At 43.1% G+C, this 20,653-nt stretch overlaps 1 protein-coding gene across 1 annotated transcript in view; it reads right to left on the minus strand.

Moving 5' to 3' along the window:
* PPP4R4 (protein phosphatase 4 regulatory subunit 4) overlaps positions 1–20,653 on the minus strand; it is a 79,850-nt gene that overhangs the window by 13,163 nt on the left and 46,034 nt on the right. Inside the window, exons 6-16 of the mRNA XM_035106785.2 lie at positions 19,197–19,303; positions 17,225–17,332; positions 14,027–14,148; positions 13,750–13,872; positions 11,037–11,206; positions 10,112–10,231; positions 8,024–8,101; positions 6,508–6,591; positions 5,875–6,057; positions 3,682–3,787; positions 2,716–2,863 (exon numbers count right to left, since the gene is read on the minus strand). Coding sequence (XP_034962676.1) covers positions 2,716–2,863; positions 3,682–3,787; positions 5,875–6,057; positions 6,508–6,591; positions 8,024–8,101; positions 10,112–10,231; positions 11,037–11,206; positions 13,750–13,872; positions 14,027–14,148; positions 17,225–17,332; positions 19,197–19,303 — 1,349 coding nt within the window. The remainder of the gene's footprint in view (positions 1–2,715; positions 2,864–3,681; positions 3,788–5,874; positions 6,058–6,507; positions 6,592–8,023; positions 8,102–10,111; positions 10,232–11,036; positions 11,207–13,749; positions 13,873–14,026; positions 14,149–17,224; positions 17,333–19,196; positions 19,304–20,653) is intronic.

Here is a 20,653-nt window from a genome sequence, read left to right on the forward strand (position 1 = left end):
CCTTCTGCCCTGTCACTTCAAACGCTCTCCCTTTTCTAGGTCAAATGATTCCTGAGTTCTCGATTGCAAAGGAGCAGAAAGTACTGTCCTTTTCTGTAGCTTGGTCCTGTCTACCTAATATAAGGTTTTAGGCCTCTGAGGCAAGGACCATGCTATTTATGTGTCCTCTCAACAGTACAATAGACACTGTACACTACAGGAATGCTAAACAATACATGTTATGAGCTGTTAGAGAGTTATATTGTTCCATCACTTAATAGCAACCAATTTCTGCTGACCTGCTTTTTAATTATCCTTTCGTGTACAGTGTAGGGCAATAAAGTAATAGTAAGGAACCAGTAAAAAAAACTGTGATCTCTGCTAAAATAAGGTGATGTAGTAACAATCTGCTGAACATTTCGGAGCAATGGGACATGCCACTTTGGGCAGAAGCTCCCTTCAAAGCAACCACATATGCGATCCTTTATGTATGTGAATTTGTGTAGATGTGTCCACAAGTCAAACAAACCAGCTGGTTCACCAGCCACAGCCATTTCTGGGTAGAAAGAGCTTGACCACAATAATCCATGCTCGAATAACTTCCTGTTTGGACTACTTCAATGTACCGTGTTTCTCATATTATAAGTCATGTCTTATAATCTTTTTTTCTCAAGAAAATAAGCCTATGGCTTATTTTCGGGGGTGTCTTATTATTTTTTAAAAAAATTACAGTATGGTACCTCCCCTGTCCGGCGCCCGGAACTGGCTGCTGCTGCGCTGCTGGGCGCGTTGTCGGCGCTTCAGCAGGGCACGCTGCTGGGTCCCGCCGGGTCGGGGCTTCACGCGGCGCGCGCTGAGGCTCTTGCCGGATCCCAGCTCGGAGCAGCGCGCGCTGCGGCTCTTGCTGCGTCCCGCCGCCGGGTTGGGGCTTGGAGCAGCGCCAGCGCCAACCCAGCGGCGGGACCGGCGGGACCTGCAGCGCGCGCGACAGGAAGAGGAGGGACCAGCGAGTGGCAGCCGCGGCGGCCAATGAAGGCTCGGCCGGGTGTTTTTTGTCGTTGTAGCTGCGTCCCGCTTCGTCCCTCCTCTTCCTGTTGTGGCTCGGTGCCCGGAACTGGCTGCTGCTGCGCGCGTTGTCGGCGCTTCAGCAGGGCACGCTGCTGGGTCCCGCCGGGTCGGGGCTCCACGCGGCGCGCGCTGCGGCTCTTGCCGGGTCTCGCCGCCGGGTCGGGGCTCGGAGCAGCACGCACTGCGGCTCTTGCCAGTCCCGCCGCCGGGTAAGCGCTTGGCGCGGTGCATGCTGCTGGACATTGTGGAGGGGCAGCAGCAGCCGGTTCCGGACGCTGACAGGCATCTTCCTCTTCCATGGCGCCATCCAGACCTGCTCCCACCACTACGGCTTATTTTTGGGGTATGTCTTATATTTCTTCAACTCAGGAAAATCCTGCCATGGCTTATTTTGTAGGGATGACTTAAAATATGAGAAACACGGTACTTTAAGATGACATAGAGGCTTCAACTGCTGAGGAATTCAGCTGCCATAGTATTAGTTCAGTTCAGTTAGTTGGAATCATGTGATGCTGATTCTAGAAGATTTACATTGGCTATCTACATGCTTCTGGGGTGAGTTTGAGGTGCTGGTAACCTATAAAGCCCTAAAAGACTTGGGGTCCAAAGAGCTGGAGGGACCCCTCTCCCTGTATCTGTCTGCCCATGAGCCAAGATCAGGAGAGGAGGCCCCTCTTGACGTTCTACCATTGAGACACGTACATCATGCAATGAGACATAAAAGTGTCTTCTCTGCGGTGACACTCCATCTATGGAATGTCATTCTCCTGGAAACATATGGAATGTCATTCTCCTGGAAAAAACTGACATTTTTACTGCCAGAGAAAGATTCATTTGTTTCCCTGGGCATTTGCAGCAGTCTCATGGTTTTTGTAATTTTAAAGTTTGTACTGCACTCTAAGTTATACTTGTTCTTTGTTTGACTGTTATAGTGTTTTACATATTGCGGGGGGGGGGGGGTTGCAATTTTTACTGTACCCAGCCCTGAGATCTTATGATGAAGGGTGGGTTAGAAATATATTTAATACGGTATAACGAATACACAATAATCATGACAAGCTCTGCTACACACCCATTAGGGACTTGCTGGAGTGTGGCCCTCATCTCCATCTGCTTTTTTTGTGTCTGAAGTTGTCTATTATAGAATCCCTTTCAACTTCAAAAAGTTATTTGCTCATCCTTTTTATATTATCTGGAAGGGTACATAGAAAACCACTTCAGCTTCTTCCTTGTAAACATTTTTCACACCTCTCTCCTCTTATATTTCCTTCTCTCCTCCATATGCCTCTGGGCAACATCATGCCTATTATATATTTTAATTTCTGTGCTACTTAATACACAATTTGCCAAACAGCCAATATCAAACCTGCTTAAATCAGGAGAAATATTAGCTTCAGACTTCAAAAGACTAAGGATTGCACTCAGAATAGATAGCCTCTTCTGAGGAAAGCCATGCCACTGTTACACAACAGTACAAGATATTGCAGCATTAATACTGAGATAATATTGGGTAACAAACAAGGTGGTGTAGAGGTGAATTCTTGCCACAATACTCAAGAATTGAATGCAAGGCTTCCCAAACAAACTGCCAACCCACTCTATATAACATCGATATAAAACATCTTGAACAAGCCACAAAGATTTTTTTTAACACAACTTGTGCAGTACCTCACGTTTGCAACTGGATCATGTGTAAGCTCAAGCACTGGGAGAAAGAAATATTCACAGAAAAATGATTTGGAAAAGAGTTCTATGATGAATTCACAGGTATCTAAAAAACGCAATCTGTTCCAGTAGCTTTTTCCTTGGCCCAACTCTGAAAAAAATATTAAAAGAAACTGACAATCACCATATGTAGATTTTCATTTTATTTTATTGCACAAGAAATGCATAGAAATGCAATATATAATCTCAAAGTTAATTTAATGGGATGAGCTCAATACAAACTGATCCTGAAAAATGTTTTATGTCATTTTCAATAATGTGAAAAGATTAGTCATAAGTCCTGTCAAGACTCAAGACATAACACTGTTAATCTTTTAAATAAATCTGAAAGATCAAGAGATGACCGTGGGCTCTCTCCCCTTTCTTCCTGTTCTCTAGCATGAACTCCACCAGGGTTTAGCATTAGGTTTGATCTTCTTGCAGTCCATGGGACTCTCAAGAGTCATCCTTATAGCAACCCTCTAATAAGGTAGGTTAGGCTAAGATATGGTGACTGGCCTAAGGTCACCCAGGGAGCTTCATGGCTGAATGGGGATTCAAACCCTGCTCTGTCAGGTCCCAGTCCAACACTCTGACCATTATGCCACACTGGCTCTCTCACACCTTTAGCTAAGAGATGGGGAACCTAAAGCCCTCCAGAGCTTATTAGACTCAGCTTCTCACAGTCCCAAACCGCGTGGGTCACTGATGAGGGATGGCAGAAGCTGTACAACCATGTCTAGGGCCACAGGTTCTTCATCCCTGCTTTAACTGAAGATATGACTGAACCTGGGACCTTAAGATTGTAAAATTGTTTGCTGCACTGTAAAGATGGGAACCTTCCCCTCTTGTACAACTCTACATATAGTTGCCATCCCTTTTTCCAAATTACACTGCTGTCCTCAAAACAAAGAGAAAATCAGGACTTACGCTCAATCAGTTTCTGGATGACTTCATGCCTCTGTTCTTGTTTGCGATTGTAACGTAAATATACACACAGGGTTCGAGCAGCTGCTTTTTGGACAGGTAAAACATTCTTCAAGAAAGAAAGGAAATACATTTAATCCTACAGTCTCTGTAAGTATTCAGATAGTCACATTGTTGATTGAAGAGCATTCAGGATAATTAATGGCTAATGGTATGGAAGGGGGGTGAAGGGAGAAAGTAGAAAGCAACTGAAGAATTGGTACTTAGGAAATCTGAAATGCACTTAAATTGAATTTGCCACTACTCCCCAAAGCCTAATCCTTAAAACTTGAATCTCAAAAATGAAGCAATTTCAAATGTTTGTGTGATAGCGGGTAGTAAATTCTCAAAATCATTCCCAATTGATTGGTTTCTTACTGAATATATTGCGTTTTACAGCTTATTTTATTTTGCTTATTTTTGCAATAAATAACATATGCTAAGAACATTCATAATGTGACATTATTCCTACAGGGAAATGATCGGGCAGGGAGGGGAGCAGGGAAATGTGTGAAGTCAGTGCAAGTTTTTATTTCACTCATGAGCACATGAGTCAGGAAATGGGGGGAGGGAAACACTTCTCTTTAAATGCAGAAGACAATCTGCCCAATCCACTGAAATGAATGGAGTAGGCTTTGGAGTTATGCTTCTGAACCACTAACCTTGCAGCAATCAGTAGATTAAGACAGATGCCTTTGAGGCCTTCATCCAAAACATACAAGAAGCTGGCGTTCCAAATGAGTGGATTTAGAATAGAGGTGGAAATCCTCTGGGAGGGCCGTCTTAAGCATAACCAGCGCCATGGTGCAAAGCTCCCTCCAGAGGCGCCCCCCCCTTTTCCAGAGTTGTCCACATTTTTTTAAGGAAGACGGCACTGCCAGTGGGGCTGGAGAAGGCGGGCAGCGGCTGGAGGGCGGCTCCTCCGGCAGGGAAGAGGTGGAGGCTGGATGCTGCGCCTCCCGACTCAGCTGACCGACTCAGCTGACTCAGTGGCCACGGCAGACGGAGGCTCTGGGCGCGGCGCTGCTTCGGCACAGCATGGCAGAGGCGGGCGAGGGCAGCGAGCTGATGCTGGGAGGTGCAACGTCCAGCCTCCGCCTCTTCCCTTGCGCCCTCCAGAACTTGGCGCCCTGGCGCCCCGTGCCACTAGCCTCTATGGGTAAGACACCTCTGCCCTCTGGGAAGCTTTAAATAGAGCTCTTTCTCTTTTTGCTGTTTCAGCACAAGTAGTAGAGTTTTGACCACATTCCACTTTACTTTTAATTTTCAGAAGTTATGCTACCTGCTGAATACTTCAGTGACAAAATACACTTAATAGTAATGAAGCACATTAAAATAAAACAAAATAAAGTTATCATGCTTCACACTGCTAACAAATGTTTTTCCACCATCTGGCATTTCATACTGCTGTGTCGTTTACTGTTTAAGGTTGAAATTCTACATCCAATTACCTGGGGATAAGACCCCTTGAACTCAGTGGGGTTTACTTCAGATTAGATAGCATCCCTGCTCAGAGCAGGAGAGTGAAAGATCCACCACTGCACCTGAAGCTCTGGCAGATAGTGCCAGCAGGGTGGAATCAACTTGCCAAGTTTGTCTGCAAGGCCATTTTCCCCAAACCACGCCCACCCACTGACATCACTCCTGACACATCTAACGGTGCTTGGGCATTGTTACATTCTGCATTGGCTGCACACCCATTCCCAGCAGTGGTGTGAAGGCAAACTGAGCAGGATTTAATCTCTGCTCATCCCACCCCTTACCACACTAGTGGCCAAAATTGCAGAAACCTTTTGGAAAACGTGTATTTCTGAGGTTTGATGGCTCATAACACCACTTCTTTTTGGAGTAATGCCATCAAATTATATATCAGCCCTCGCTGAGCAGGGCTGCTATCTAAGCTTGCTTTTGCCCTTCCCATTTCTGAAGCCAGTTGTATCGCTAGAATGTGCCACAACATCACCTAGGTGACCTCAAAGATCATTTCAATTTCAAATATTCTGATTATTTCTACTTTTTGTTAAGTATTTTTGGTTTTTTACTTCATTTAGGGGGGCAACTGCCCCCCCGGCTATGCCCATGCCTCCTATAATATTTCAGAAGGAAGTACAAATAAGTAAAATAAATAAAGAGAGAGAGAGGTCACAGGGAACTCACATTTGTCATAATGATGCTCAACATTCTATGCAAAAAACGATAATAAATTTGATCACTTGAGATGACATGAGGCAAGCAGGCATATTTTTGTAGTAGCTTCTCATGAGTCCTCCATTTCAAAGAGGTTGCTGCTCTCTGCTCCGCTCTTGTTAGCGCTGGGATCAACTCTGGGAAATTCAACAACTAAAGAATGGCAAGGATCCAGGGGACGGGAGAAGAAATGCAAATTATATCACTGAACAACAAACTGCCATCTTTCAAATGCACACAAATTCTACTTACTCTGCCATATGTGGTCTTCTTGACATTCACTGTGGTTCTCCCCCACCCCCAATTGAATTCTTCCTAGAGCAACAGAGCAGGGGGCTACAGCTGAAAAGGAGGACCGGGACTCCCACCCAGTGTACACACAAGTGCTCTGCATATGCACATGGGCTCGTTGGGTCCCAACCAAATCCTCAATGTCAACTCCATAAATAGCTTAGTTGGTGTGAGTTTGATACTTGGGCCATGTCTACCAAGCAGCAGAAGGAGTAATCTTGGTTGCTTTGTGCTACAAGGTGGTAGTTAGTTGCCCCAAAGAGGCAATTGGGAAACACTTCCAATGCTCAAAACAGGATTCTGCCACCTTACCTTGCTCTCTGTTCCAATGTTTTCTCCTCCAGTAGACAATAGTTCAAGAATTTCAGGAAGGTAGCCTATTAATGCATCTAACACCTAGTTAAAGAAAAGATGAGTCGCTGACATTTATGTGACTAAGACATATCATTAACGTTACATCTCTCTAGTTTTCATTTTAGTCTTCTCCACAGGACTACAGCTGCTGCTGTGTGGGGAATTGAAGGGGAAAGGAAAATCCCCACCCTTATCTGTAGGAGCCAGGAGGCAGTGGTGAAGGTAAGACACTATACAAGTCTACAGTCACTGACTGGACAGTTAGTTGGCTGTGGCACAGATGAAGGCTGTAAACATCAACAGAGATGCCTATTCAGTCAGCAACGGTATGTTCGTATGGTGCTAAAACATCTTTTGTCTCCCAGAGCAAATATCTGAAAGGCTGTCACATGGAAGAGAGCAAAATCTTGTTCACTGTTGCAGAACCAGGTCTAATGTGCTTAAGTCACAAGATGATTAAGTTGGCTGAACATTAAGAAAAACTTCTTAACCAAAATAACAGTTTTACAATGCAACCAATTACCTAGGAAAGCAGTAAGCAGACCCTCCCTGGGGGTCTTCAAGCAGAGGCTAGACAGCTATCTATCTCTTAATTTCTTGCATCAAACATTGGTTAGACAGAGGCCTAAACCCCCTCCAATTCCACAATTCCTCTTATTTCCAACATGTATTAAAATACCAAGAAACCATCAACATATCTATCAAACAATTCTTTTCTCATTTGAACATGCTTCAATCTGCTCATTTTCTTCTTCTTATAACTTACCATATTTTTGGGGGGGACTCTGGTTTAAGAAAATGGAGGGAGATGTATCCATGTATAAGACACCCCCAAATCTTTGACATTATTTTTTAGGGGGGGAAACCTGGTCTTATACATGGAAAAATAGAGTATATTCTACAGCCTGACTTCATACATTTTGATTTACCAACATAAATTTTGTGACACAACTAAACACTTCATTGCAAAATGAGTTGTTATTAGTGTTAAGTAGAGAATTCTTACTGATGATTCCTGAATATGATTTTTAACCTAGCCTATAAAATATCAGTAGTCTCTCACTGCTTTGTGCCACCATTTATGATAAGTGATGACTTGATCAAACCCAAGTATTCTACAAAGGTATTGAAGGATAGTTAATCCAAGATTGACCCTACTCTGGTTTAATGTTAATCTGCGAATCAGTACTGTTTGAATGGCACTTCTGTGTTTACTGTACGTTAGTTCATTTGGCTCCACATTTTTTAAACCTCTCTTGGGAAGATGACATATGGGCTTAAGTGAAAAGAGTTCAGTCATCACTTTCAAATAAATCTTTACTAAACACTTATCATGTTCTTTATGACTAGACCATGCAACAAACAGAAATGATTCATCCCACCAAGCCTTTCTTACTTAGTGTTGTTATAGTGTCATTTAGGATAATTGTAAATGATCTTAACGTAAGCAACAAATAAGGTAGGTTATTATTACCTCTAATGACTCATCCTGTAATAGGGCTACCAGTTCTTTATGTATTACATACACATCAGTATTTAAAAGCTTAGCAACCTGAAAAATACAGAACCGACAAAACAGGGACATTAGCCTTCTTAATCTGGTCATATTTATTTTTCAACAAGGTCTGAATAGCCAAAAGGAAACAAGGATATAGACTAGATCTCTAATACCAACAATCATACTTAAGAGAGTTGAGGTCATGTCCTTTTCTCACTATTAAGCAGTGTGGCATCACAAAGTAGCACAAACAGCACACTTTCAAATTGTGCCCTGGGGTACTGACATGACATTTTGCTTCTTTTTACATTTCAAATATCCAATATTTTTACACAGCCAAATATTTTAGCCTTCTGCCATGTAATTCCTTATTAACTTAAAATAATATAGCTGATCTAGTTGGTCACATATACTACTATACTAAACACAGTTTTCTCACTTTTTCCTCATTCCCAACCGAAACCATAGGTTGCATTCAGCTAGGTTTTACTCAGAGTTGACCCACTGAAATTAATGAGTACTGTACATTTACTTTGAGTAAAATATAGTTGAAAACCACCCCATATATTTCCACCATCCCATACAGGTCCATGGAATGGTGACACTGACTGGACTGAATCACAAGTAGCTTCTTGGTTAGGCAATATAATGGAAACTTTAAAAATAAAAAGTATATATTAATGAATTGTCATCATTTGATAGATTCTATAAAATGGATTGGTTGATCACCTATAACTTTTTCTTATGAGGATGTCAAAGCAATAGAAAATTATCTGGCTCTCTGGATGAAACATACTTGTTAAGAGCTATGATTATTTACTATCAGAACAGAAAGAGGGATCTGTAGTCATCTGCAGAATACTATATATTTAAAACATATCCAGTAGCAGAAATATGTAGATTACTATGGTACAGGACAGCTGGTGTAATCCAAGGTGGTAATTAACACAAGGCACCAAAGATACAGTATGTATTTTTAAAGTCTAATAGGCAATTTTTCATTCATATGAAAAGTGCTTCAGATGAGTACATAAAATTATTATACAGCAACAGCCCATTAAAATGCCAGGTCTTACAGTCCTACATAAGTTATGCAGAAGCATTGCCAAGTACACCACTCCCACCCCCTCTCACATCTGTATCTAATTCCCTTCTGTTTTGATTCCCTCTTTCCCCAGTCATTGTACTGTTTCTGTCTGCTGACAAGGAAATAGAACTCTCCTTTGGCCCAAATTAATTTTCTAAAGCAAGACCCTCAGATTTAAAACTTACACTATGCTGGGTTAAATCAATTAAAGCATCGTGCAAGAAACTTTCCTTCCCTCACCTCCCCCACATGCCTCTCTCCATTCCCCTCCTGATTTGCTTGGAGGGGTTGGGATAACCCCCTGAGCAGATTTAGGGGTGTGGGGTACATGGAGGGGGGGAGAAGGAGGGGAAGAATGAATACAGCCAACAGCTTCATTCAGCCTTTATTGGCATAATTTAGACAATAAAAACCATAAAAAACCATGCATAAAACATTGGTTATACAGACATATATGCAGCCCTCCAGATGTTCTGGCCAACAACTCCCATGATCCCTAGCTAACAGGACCAGTAGTCGGGGAAGATGGGAATTGTAGTCCAAAACATCTGGAGGGCCGAAGTTTGGGGATGCCTGGCTTTATTAATCTGTTGTCCTTTACTTCCTGTGAACTCAAACTAGCTTTAGCAAGAAATATTTTGCACATACACAACTGGAAAAATCCAAAGTCCTAATAACACAATTTGTGTTGAAAATGAGTTGCTCATGGCCTCATGCACTTTATTTGTTCATAATGGAAAAAGTATACATGGATTTATATTCTATTGTATTATAAGTGTTATACATAAAATACACCTCAATGCAGTCATAGGAAACAACCATAATCCAGTAAGAATCCAAAGTTAGTAAATTATAAGTTGCACTGGTTTCAATTAGGGAGGTTAGCATACACTAATATGTTAAAGATGAACATACCAATGAGATTGTATACAATGAATAGTTGCTGAAATTAATCTGAGGAGTATGCCTTGACTTACTTCATAGAAGCCAATAGCCATTGTGTGCCTGACTAGGACTTCAGGGTCATGACATAGACAGAAGAATGTTGAGTACAGTTCCAAATTGAAATTTTTGGGATCCACGAAAACCATCATGGCCTGGGAATAGAAATGATGTAACATTTAATGTGGGCAGGAACATATCATAACCACAAAGTGGACTCTTTCTCCAAATGCTTACCCTTATGTAGCCAAAAGGAACAATCCAAATATAAGAAGGAAGCATCACACTGGCCTGTGTGGAATCCCAAGGTTTGCAAGGTGTTTTTTTTAAAACAACAACTTTATATTAAAAAACAAAGAAACTGGGGGTGCAGGACAGTATGCTGTGGCTACATAATGCTGGCTGACCTTTAGGAGAAAGGGAACAGAAAACAGAGGATGGGGGGCGGGAATAGAATGGAGTGGGTGGAACGTGAACAGAAGCACTTTATACTGCAACATTTTGTTGCAGATCCCAAGAGAGCAGGCAAGTGGTAGTGCCTGTTTCACCATCCTCTGCCGCTGCCAGTGTAACAGCAAGGGATGCAGCCCTGCTAGCCTTATAGTCAGTGCTTTTTTTCTTAAAAAATGTTTAGAGGTACTCTCATTTTGACTCAAGAAAAACACCATTTTATAGTTCAATTTGGGGAAAATAAATACTGTAAATGGACAAAAGTACAAAGATCCACAAAATGTTTAGGGGTATGTGTACCCCTGTGTCTCCCCAAAGAAAACCCACTGCTTATAGTACACTTTCTAGTTTGGGGAAAGCATTCTAGAGGTGGGGACATCCCACCTCTTTAAAACCAGAAAATTTACCAGACTTCATTATTACTATTAAACTGATTTACTGTATATGAATTATAGGAACATTATGCACATATTATAAATGGATTTTCAAGTAAAATAGTAGCCCACTCACTGGTAAATTGTAAGCACAGTTCTTCCTCACTGAGATGTACTTCTTTTCCTGTTCTAGGGTTTGGAGTTGCACCTGGTTGTCACTGTGTCCATTTTCCTGCTCTAATCCCAGTGTGCAAAGCTTCTTGTAGAATTCCAAAAATCGCAAATGCTGCTCTGGTGTAAAAATCCCTTCAAACAAATGCAATATGTGTTTATTATTTTACATTCACATAACAGCACAAGAATGGTCTGTCCAGTGAGTCGGATTCATTGGAGTCAGGACCGTTGATGCTTGGGTGCACATCCCTGCTTTGCCATGAGGCTCATTGGCTGATATTGGGCAAGTTGCCCTCTCTCAGCCTTGCCTAGCTCGCAGAGTTGTTGTGAGGTTTATTTGCACCACAATGTGCAAGAAACCCATTTGTTCCAGAAATCACAGTACAACGCCCTCGTCAATTCTCATGAGACAACTCCCCTGGGAAAGCTTCCTATGTTTGTGTTAAAAGGCACGAAAAATTTGGAGGAACTAGATATTCATCCATAGGAACAATACCCTTATTTCTGTATTATAGAATTTACAAATGCAAGGGCTACAACCCAACATGCAGAAGGGCTTATTCACACACAGCAGGGCTTTCTTTCCTCTTCGCAAAAGCCAGCACTGCTGCAAACAGCGATCTGAAATTTCCCTAGACACAAAGCTAGGCATCATTACCACTGCATGTGATTTCAGCCACATATTTCTTTAGACCAGTGGTTTTCAACCAGTGTGATGTGGCACCTTGGGGTGCCTTGAATGATGGTCAGGAGTGCCGTGGGCAACACTGAGCTCTGTCCCTCTTTCATTCCCTCCCTCCTCTGATGCCCCCTTGCGTCTCTGCCTCCCAAAGGGTTGCACAGCTGTTTGTTGCAGCAGCCCTGGCTACAAATGCCCCAAGGAAATGGTGCCTCTGGGGCTGGCCAGGGGGTGCTTCCCAGGCCCCTGTGGGGCAGTATGAAGAGCCACCTCTCTTTGGGGCGGGGGGGGGCAGCTCAGAGACCAGGGGCAGCAGCTGTGGCTGCCCAGAGGTCTCCCAAGGAGAAGGGAGAAGAGAAGAGGCTGAAGGAACTCTCCACAAAGAAGGGTGTTTGGAAAGGGATAAGGGGCTGCCAGCTCTGCAAGGGGTGACGTAACTGGGCTCCTGAGCCCTACAGGGGTGCTGCAGAAAGAATGTAGTTGGTCAAGGGAGCCCTGGACCCAAAAAGGTTGAAAACCTCTGCTTTAGACAATAGCCATGGGGATTGTTTACTCCAGCTCTGAGGATTTAATATGAAAGAGGTATTTATTGCAGCTCTTGCTTTAGGGCTCTTCTGCAATGTGTTGTAAGCAGATAAGTGCTAACCTGCACTGGATCTTGCAGGGAGAAGGCATTGTGGGAGTAGACTTTTGATCATTTAAGATAAGACCTTAGAGCTAAGGCATTGTCTGTGGTTTATAAGGCCTTAAGGCTAGTTCTGAAACTTAACACGCCAGCAGAGATTTTACATTCCAAAGCAGGAAGAACTATGGCACACCAAGTTCTCATCCTGAGAGGAGGAACTCACTGAGGCAAAGCAATTTGTATTGTTATCTTGCACATGCATATGGAAAATACTGACAATCCAAGGACAAAATATTACACGTTCCACAGGCTGGCATTCATTGTTAACACACTGAATATTCATTATACCGTATATTGAATAATTTTCATGACTTCAGTATACATAACAAATGTAGATCAATTAATATTCATGTGAAATGTAACTGGAGGTATGCATGCTATATCTGTTGTTATTATTAACGCCTTTTAAATGTGTGGTTACAGCTACTGTACTGAGAGAAAGGGAATAGGTTTTTCCATCAATGCTCCCATCACATCAATCCTCTTTATAAAGAGGGTGTTTGCTGGAACTCTGTAGGAACCCTGCTTCAGTCTTTGCTATCATAATTGCAAGGGGTTGGACTAGATGACCGTTGAGATTCCGTCTAACTCTGGAATTCTATGATTCTGTAATTAATAGCTGGAAGCAGGTAAGGGGCAGGGGCAGAATAATGTGGCACTGATCTGCTTTCAACTCTGTGCTACACCTCTGCACTGACTGATCAGGAAATTCTTTATGTGAACCAGACTGTTAAGAGCACAGAACCCTTTTCAAATTCCCTTTATGACATTCCATGGCAAAAAGTCATTTTAGTGTAAAAAGCTTAGGTCAGACCTAAAGTTCTAAAATTTCTGGCACTTGCACACTGTTCAGAGATCTCTAGAATACTCACAAGAGGAATGGATCTTAAAATAGTCTAACTCCAAACAATAATAACAAATCTTTCCCTCTTCTGCTCCTCTTCAACTGTTACATCAAATAAAGGATTCAGAAAACAGGATCAACAGTTCACGGACAAGTCTGCCATTTCTGCTAGTAGGTAACGAAGTTTTAAATGAATTTTCATAGGATGTACCGTATCTGATTCCAATGCTATTGCTATGCAAACAAATGTGGACTATAAATTCAAATAAATGTCACATGTCGAGGGAGGGGGCAACAGCAAGTCAAATAATGTAATTATATACAATTTTCACCTTGATCATATTTACTTTGTTATTAAAATCATTTATTTCATTTACTTGGAGTTTTAGTGATTAAGATTCCAATGCAAATAAATACAAACCAGCACCCCTTAAAATATATATCATATGAGGATCATTTGATCGTACCATATAGTCCATTACAAAGCTTCCCTAAATGGAAAGATAGTGAAACCAGAATAGATTCATCTGCTTTGAACGATTTTTCACAGAAGGATTTCACTAATGGGAGGACTGTTTGACTTCTATCATCTGAAAAACAGAAAATATTATAAAGATGAACAGAACTATCCTTTTGTGATATTTAATAAAAATGTGAATAATAGCATATTGACAAAGAACATAGTCTGGCAACCAGAGGAATGGCTGTAGTACTAGGTTCAAAGCAAGTCAGTTCTGATCTTACCTGCATCAAACATTTCCAGCAGATTAACCAAGGTCTCAAAAGCTGCAAGACGTACACTGCTGCCTTCATCCCTTGCTAATTCTACCAGTTCAGGAAGCACTACATTTTTGGTCAGCTCAGTCCTACAAAAAGTATCAAAATATTTAGTAAAAAAAGACAACTGCTGCACTATCCACAGATTCTCCAGAAATAGGCAGGGGCTTCAAGAACAAGCTTGTATTTCCCCATACAACGTACCTTGTAAACCGCTCAGAGGTTTTATTACAATCAAGCAGTATTTAAGTTTTGTTAAATTATTAGAAGTCACCAGGCAGAGGTCAAATGGCCATCCTTTCCTTTCCTTTTTCTCATTTTTAGCAGAAACAATGTGCCCTTTGACATGGATATAATTATTTGCTTGTTTAATCCAGAAACAAAAACCCAACCCCAAGAATCCCCATCTCCCCCCACCCATGAATGGGAGCATGGGCGTACCCAGCGCAGGGCAGGGGGCAGCTGCCCCCCCCCCAGAAGCAAAAAAGGGGGAATGGTATAAAACAGCTCACGGCGTGCGCTGTTGTCAAGGCAGTTCACCTTCTCGGTCAGGTTCACGATCTTGCCACAGCGGGCAGGGCCGTCTTAACTATACCAGCCGCCATGGTCTGGCGGGCCAGGCATGGCGGGCAGCTGGAGAGCACGGCACGACAGGCAGGGACGCTGCCAGCTGTGCTCCGCCTCGGCCTGCTCGGCTGAAGCGAAACGGCAGCAAAGCTGCCTCCGTCAAGGGAAACCTGGACCTGGACCTGGGCTAACTTCAGCCCACACTCCTTCAAGTTACAGCGAGCACAGCACTGAGGTGCCGTGGAGCATTGTGGGGCAGCACTTTGTGCTGTGCTCGCTGTGACTTGAAGGAGTAGGGGCTAAAGTTAGCCCAGGTCCAGGTCCCCTTCGATGGAGGCAGCTTCGCTGCTGCTGTCTTGTTTTAGTCACCGCTGCCGGTAAAGGAGCGGGCGAGGCAGAAGCGCAAGCGCAGGTGGCTCTGTGTGCCGCCTCGGCAACGGCTGGAAACGGCCCCGTCCCTTCTGGGGGCGTGGACGTTGACCACGCCTCCTGGGGGATCCTGGCCATGTCATCGCCAGCCAGCCAATCGGGTGGCTGGAGGTGGGGTGTGTGGCTGGCGTGCCCCCCCCATAGTTTTGATCCTGAATACACCCATGCATGGGAGCTAAGTTAATCACCCCCTTTCCTCCCACCCACTGCTGCTCCTACACTCAACAACCCCCTCAACTGTTTTTCACTTTAAAACACCCCAACCAATACACCAACAGATTGGATAACACTGGCCAGCACTGCAGGGTTGTCATATGCTGCTCTCTTTTAGCCCCCTGCCAGGTACAAGTGCCACTGGTGGGATCCACAGTGCTGGTAGCCAGCAGAAAGCCCCCAAATGCAGCATTCCATGGGAGAGGCTGAGGCAGCCTGGGATACACCCGATCCTAAACTGGCCTCGCAGCCATCACATGATGATTACTACACCACCTCCAGGCTGGCAGAGCAAATTGTCTGCACACCCACACCCATTACTACCACCAGAGCTGCGGGTGCAAGGCTGGCCCCATTGGTACACTGAAACCCTGGATTTCTCCATTTTTTCCTCCTGGCAGCAATCACTTTTTTACCAAGGAAAATCTGTTATACCCCCAGGTTCTTTCAAGCCAAACCAGGAAGTCATTTCTCCCATTGTCTGAATGCATAGAAAAAGTAGGAAGCCTCCAATGAACCAGGAAGTCCGTTGTGGTATTCATTTTCAGAGTGTATGTAGGTTTGCTTCCTCCACTGAAATTAGATTTGATTGTAAGTAGATGTAAACAGGAATGACAAAAGTGAAGGTAACGAAAGGTGACAAGGGAGTGATAAAGCCAGATAAGGTGAAATTATGCTGGGGCAGGAATAGCTTTGCTGTGGAACTGGACCTTGAGGAAAGACTTGAAATGCAGAAAGGAAGTCCCTTGACAAGCAGAGAAGGAAGCTGTTGCAGGGCAAGGTAGAGGAGGGAGAGGGCACAGAGGTGGGAGAGGGAGAAGGAATCAAGGACAGCTAGCAGAGGTGGATCTCTTGATGGAGACGGAGCAAGAAGCTAAGTAAGAAATGTCAGAGGTAGAAAAGCATGCAGGAGGCAGGTTAAGAAGATGGAGGACCAAGAAGGCACCCTAACATTGGACCAGAAAGTTAAGAGGCAGGGTGTTTTTTTAAGTAGAAATACATGAACATGCCTAACAAAAAAGGGGAGAGCCAGAGAAAGATAAGGGCCAAATTACAAATAGCTGCGTGCATAATTTGTCCAATATTTTCTTTTCTAACTGAAAGCAGCCTCTGGAGCTGTGGTCTTCAGCAGAAGAAAAGTCCTTTACTTTGGGCCATTTTTGTCTTTGAAACCCACGTCCCAGGCTGCTTTTTCATCCTGCAGCACAAAAGATATGGGTGCCTGAATATTTTCTCCTACGGGGCAAAACACAACTAGGGTGGTACTTTGGGGCACCCACAACTTCTCTCCCCAAACTAGGAGCCTCAGAAGTTGGTTTTTGTTACTATGAAAAGGAGAAAAGGGAAAGGAACCACTGAATACAAGATACACTTGGCTGCATGCGATATGTGATGAGACCCGGAGAATGTGTGCAAAACTGAGAGGGAGGGAGACAGAACTGAAGGAAGAGGACCAAGGTAGCAAGCTGTAAGAGTTAGGAAGCAAATGAAGCAAACAGATATGGCAGTGGGTGAGAGGGTGGGCAGTAGGCGATTCACACTGGACACAGGGAGAGAGAGAGTCTATGTAGGTAGGGAGTACTATACTAGTTTTTCTTCTATACTGCTTTGTACCAGTATTTTAAACATCTGATGAAGTAGGTTTTCGCCTGTGTTTATGTAGATGTCAGTTGGTATATTCTAAGGGGCCACAGCACTTTCTGTTGCAGATCAGGCATGGGCCACCTTTTTTGTAAGAGTGGCTGGAGTCAACTGAGAACAGGACTGAAGCCAGCAGTAGGCACGTCTATCCCCTTTTCTCTCTTGTTCTTTCTGCTACTGCCTTCCTCCTCCTCCTCCTGAGCTGATCATTTGCAAAGGGCTTCTTTGAATTAGGCTGAGGGCCACAGGTTGCCCACCCCAATTCATGTTGTTAATCTTCTGACATCATTTCCACTCTGTAGTAATTATGCTCACCCTATTCCTTGAGCTATAAGCTCCAGTTGCCGACACATGCAGGAACGAACTTCATATTCTACATCCTGGCAGAGTGATTTTACCAGTGGAAGAATTTCTCTTTTAATTCTAAAAAGGCAAGAATTGCATTAATCAATAGACAGGAAAAAACCCACTCCATTTAGTTGACATGTCCAAGTTGAATAATGTGAAAGAAAAACCTTAATCGTCACATCACAGACAATATATAAACTGGATTTCTGCTTTTTTGAGTTTTGCATAATGAAGTAACATGAAAGGGAGATACTGCTATTTTTAGAAATATATAGGCATGACCAGTGATATAGCTTGGGGGGTGGGGGGACCATGGCCCAAGGCACATTTTTTGAGAGGCACAACAAGGCGCCCCCACAACATGCTCCCCCATCAAAAGGCCGGAGCCACAGTAAGGGAAGCCATGCACAGGGCCAGGCCTCTGGGGCTGGGGTGGCAGCGGCACCCACTTCTCTTTGTGGTCAGTGAAGGGATGTTCATGAGTGCCCCGCCCCTGAGCTGGACAAGAAGGGGGAGGAGGGCATAGCTGCTGCAGCTGCCACTGCCCCCCCCCAAAGGAGGAAGGAAGAGGGAGTGACCGGGGGGCGGAAGCAGCAGAGAGGCTGCAGCTTAGCATGTCATGTGAACCAGCACCCAAACTGAATAGTTTTGGACGATTCAGTCTATTACTTGTTTGAGTCATTGTCACATGTGTCAATTAATATGTCAATTATTTTCAAAATACAAAAAAAATGTGCATCTTGAAACATTTTTTAAGCTGAGAACTGTGCTACAACCATCAGAAAAGTGTGGAATCCAATAGTTATCTATGTTACGTTAGTCCAGGAGGTGCATTCATATCAGAAATCATGAAGACTGCACTCCTCAGGCATCCCTATCGGTGTAGCTACAAAAAAAGGGGCTGAGTTTGGAACACCAGCTGTGAAGCTTAATCCTAAAATCTGGTGCACAAGCACATGAGTTTAGGATGTGGCATTCCAAAATCAGCATACTTTTGGTAAAATCTAATATTTGGTGAGCATTCTAAGTACAAGAGTAGCACACGGGAATATACCACCAAAAATATTTAGAGCTGTGATTCCTGCCTATAAAGCAAAACGTTACTGTGAATTCAGCAGCAGAACCTCACACAAATAGCAGGCCTTCACTGACTTTGACAGAAGATAAATAATCAGTTGCTAGAGGGTACCCATCACTGCTGAGGGCATGCCTTCAAAATAAACCTTTATGTGGGATTATAATAGAGTTTAGCAGAGAAAATGAAAGCAAACTGGCAAAAAGTATTGGGCAGTGAGATCTTCCACCTTTAAAACAAGACTACTGTGAACTTGGACCCAACATTAATAAATCTCAGGGCATCTGCTGTGACATTTTTATTATTCTGTGAAATTTTAAGACAAGCAAAGAGATCCCAAGGCTGTCAGAGGAACAAACAAGGTAGCACTTGCAGATGAAAAAGGAACACCCTGGCTGTTACTGAAATTGGCTTCATGCAGAATGGGATGCTTTATCCACAATCTCTAATATGGGGCAGCAGTCTTGGTAAGGAGTTTGGAAAAGATCCCATAGAAAAACATGGCAGACAATAGGGAAATTATGGAAATCAGGATGAAATTGGACAATTCATTTGAAAATTCAATAGTGCTGATGAACACCTTTTTGGATCATGCCGTAAGTGTGAGAAAACACTGTGGTCTTTTTTATGGGTACAACCTACCATAAGAAGTACTCATGCTGTGCCACCTTGGAGAGCTTTTGGAGAAAGGATAAGGATGCACCGCAGCAGCATTGGTAAATTGAGTCCATCATATACAGTTTGAAATAAATTGACAAAGTTCTCATTTACACATATACATGCAGAACACAAAAGCAGGTCAACTTGTTTCCCTTCTGCAAGTTTTAATTATTAGGACATCTGAAAAACACACAAACTACTCACATATGAGCTTCAAACTTGTTAGCTAATTTCCCCAAGATTTTACAACTAACCAAGCGAGACTGAAGTGTTTGGGAAAGCTGTGCCTTGGAAACAAGAGGATTCAGGATCTATGGGGGGAACAGAAGAAGAAATTCAAATGGCATATCTCGGGCTAAACAGAAGCAAAAAAATAAAAATAATCAAGAACCACTTCATATATTGAAACTGATGTTAGTATCAGCTGCCCAGTCAGCATTCTTGCAAGTTACAACATTCACACCCTACTTGAAGCAATATGGGGTACACTCTTTCACCTTCAGAGGAATGACCTCCATGTAAGAAAATTATTGGCCTTCAAGTTAATTCCAAAAAAAATGCAAAATGCAAACTAAGGGGATGTTGGTGTAAATTAGCTGTACTCCTTATGTAAGATCAGAAAGAAGACAGGACAAGGACATTTATAATTATATTGCAAAAGTAGCACTTCCCACCCCTTTCCAGGAGATGACTTTTTCACAGTACATTAAGAACACATACATTAACAACATTAAAGTAAATTAAGAGCATCGGAGCTCAAAATATTACACTATTATATGCTTTCAATTCTGTGCTTCTTGCCAGAGGCTTTGTGACTCCCACTAATTGGGACTAGCTTGTTGCTTTGTAAATGGTTTCTAAATATTTAGCAACATGTAAGTTATCTGCAGTAAGAATCATATAAGCCAAGAACCACTTCTGACTTTACAGTTTTCATTCATTATATTAATATTAATAATAATAATTTATTATTTGTATGCCGCCCATCCAGCTGGGTTTCCCCAGTCACTCTGGGCAGCTTCCAACAAAGATTAAAATACATTAAAATTCATGGGAATGCTCTCCCAAGGCACTCCGTGAGAATTGTTGACATGAGTCTCAGGCAGTCCAAAGGCCAAGGAAAAACCAGCACATCTATGTATTCCTGTTTATAGATGCATTCAGACTAGTACTCTGACTTCATTTCAATTTGTCATTCCCTGGCTTCACATTCAAGCGCCTGGGGTCTGGAGCCAGGGAGTCTTGCAGCAAAGACCAAAGAAAGAGCTCCACAATCTGCAGCATCACAGCAGCGCAACAAAATGATGGAGCTGCTGCCGGGCTATATGCTGCCCTTGGACACCACCAAAGCAGCTGTTATTAAAAGATACTGCTGTTTGCTGACTCTGCAACTAAGAGGCGACAAGAGGGACTGAAAGAATTTCACACAGTCCTAAAATGCCTCAGATTTTTCCCTAGGTCCTCAGTCTGAGAAATATGTTGAAGGAAAAATGCCAAGCTGCTGTATATCCCACATACCTGGCCATCTTTCTGCCCATGATCTGCTCTGCTTCAACCCAATCACCCTATTTACTTAGTGATCATCTGTCTTCTGCTTTGACAATGCCTCCAGGCATCCAGCCCTAACCTACAGGCTTCCTTTGGCGATTTGTTTAACAGGG

The sequence above is a fragment of the Zootoca vivipara genome, chromosome 1 (assembly GCF_963506605.1).
Source record: "Zootoca vivipara chromosome 1, rZooViv1.1, whole genome shotgun sequence".
Lineage (NCBI taxonomy): Eukaryota > Metazoa > Chordata > Lepidosauria > Squamata > Lacertidae > Zootoca > Zootoca vivipara.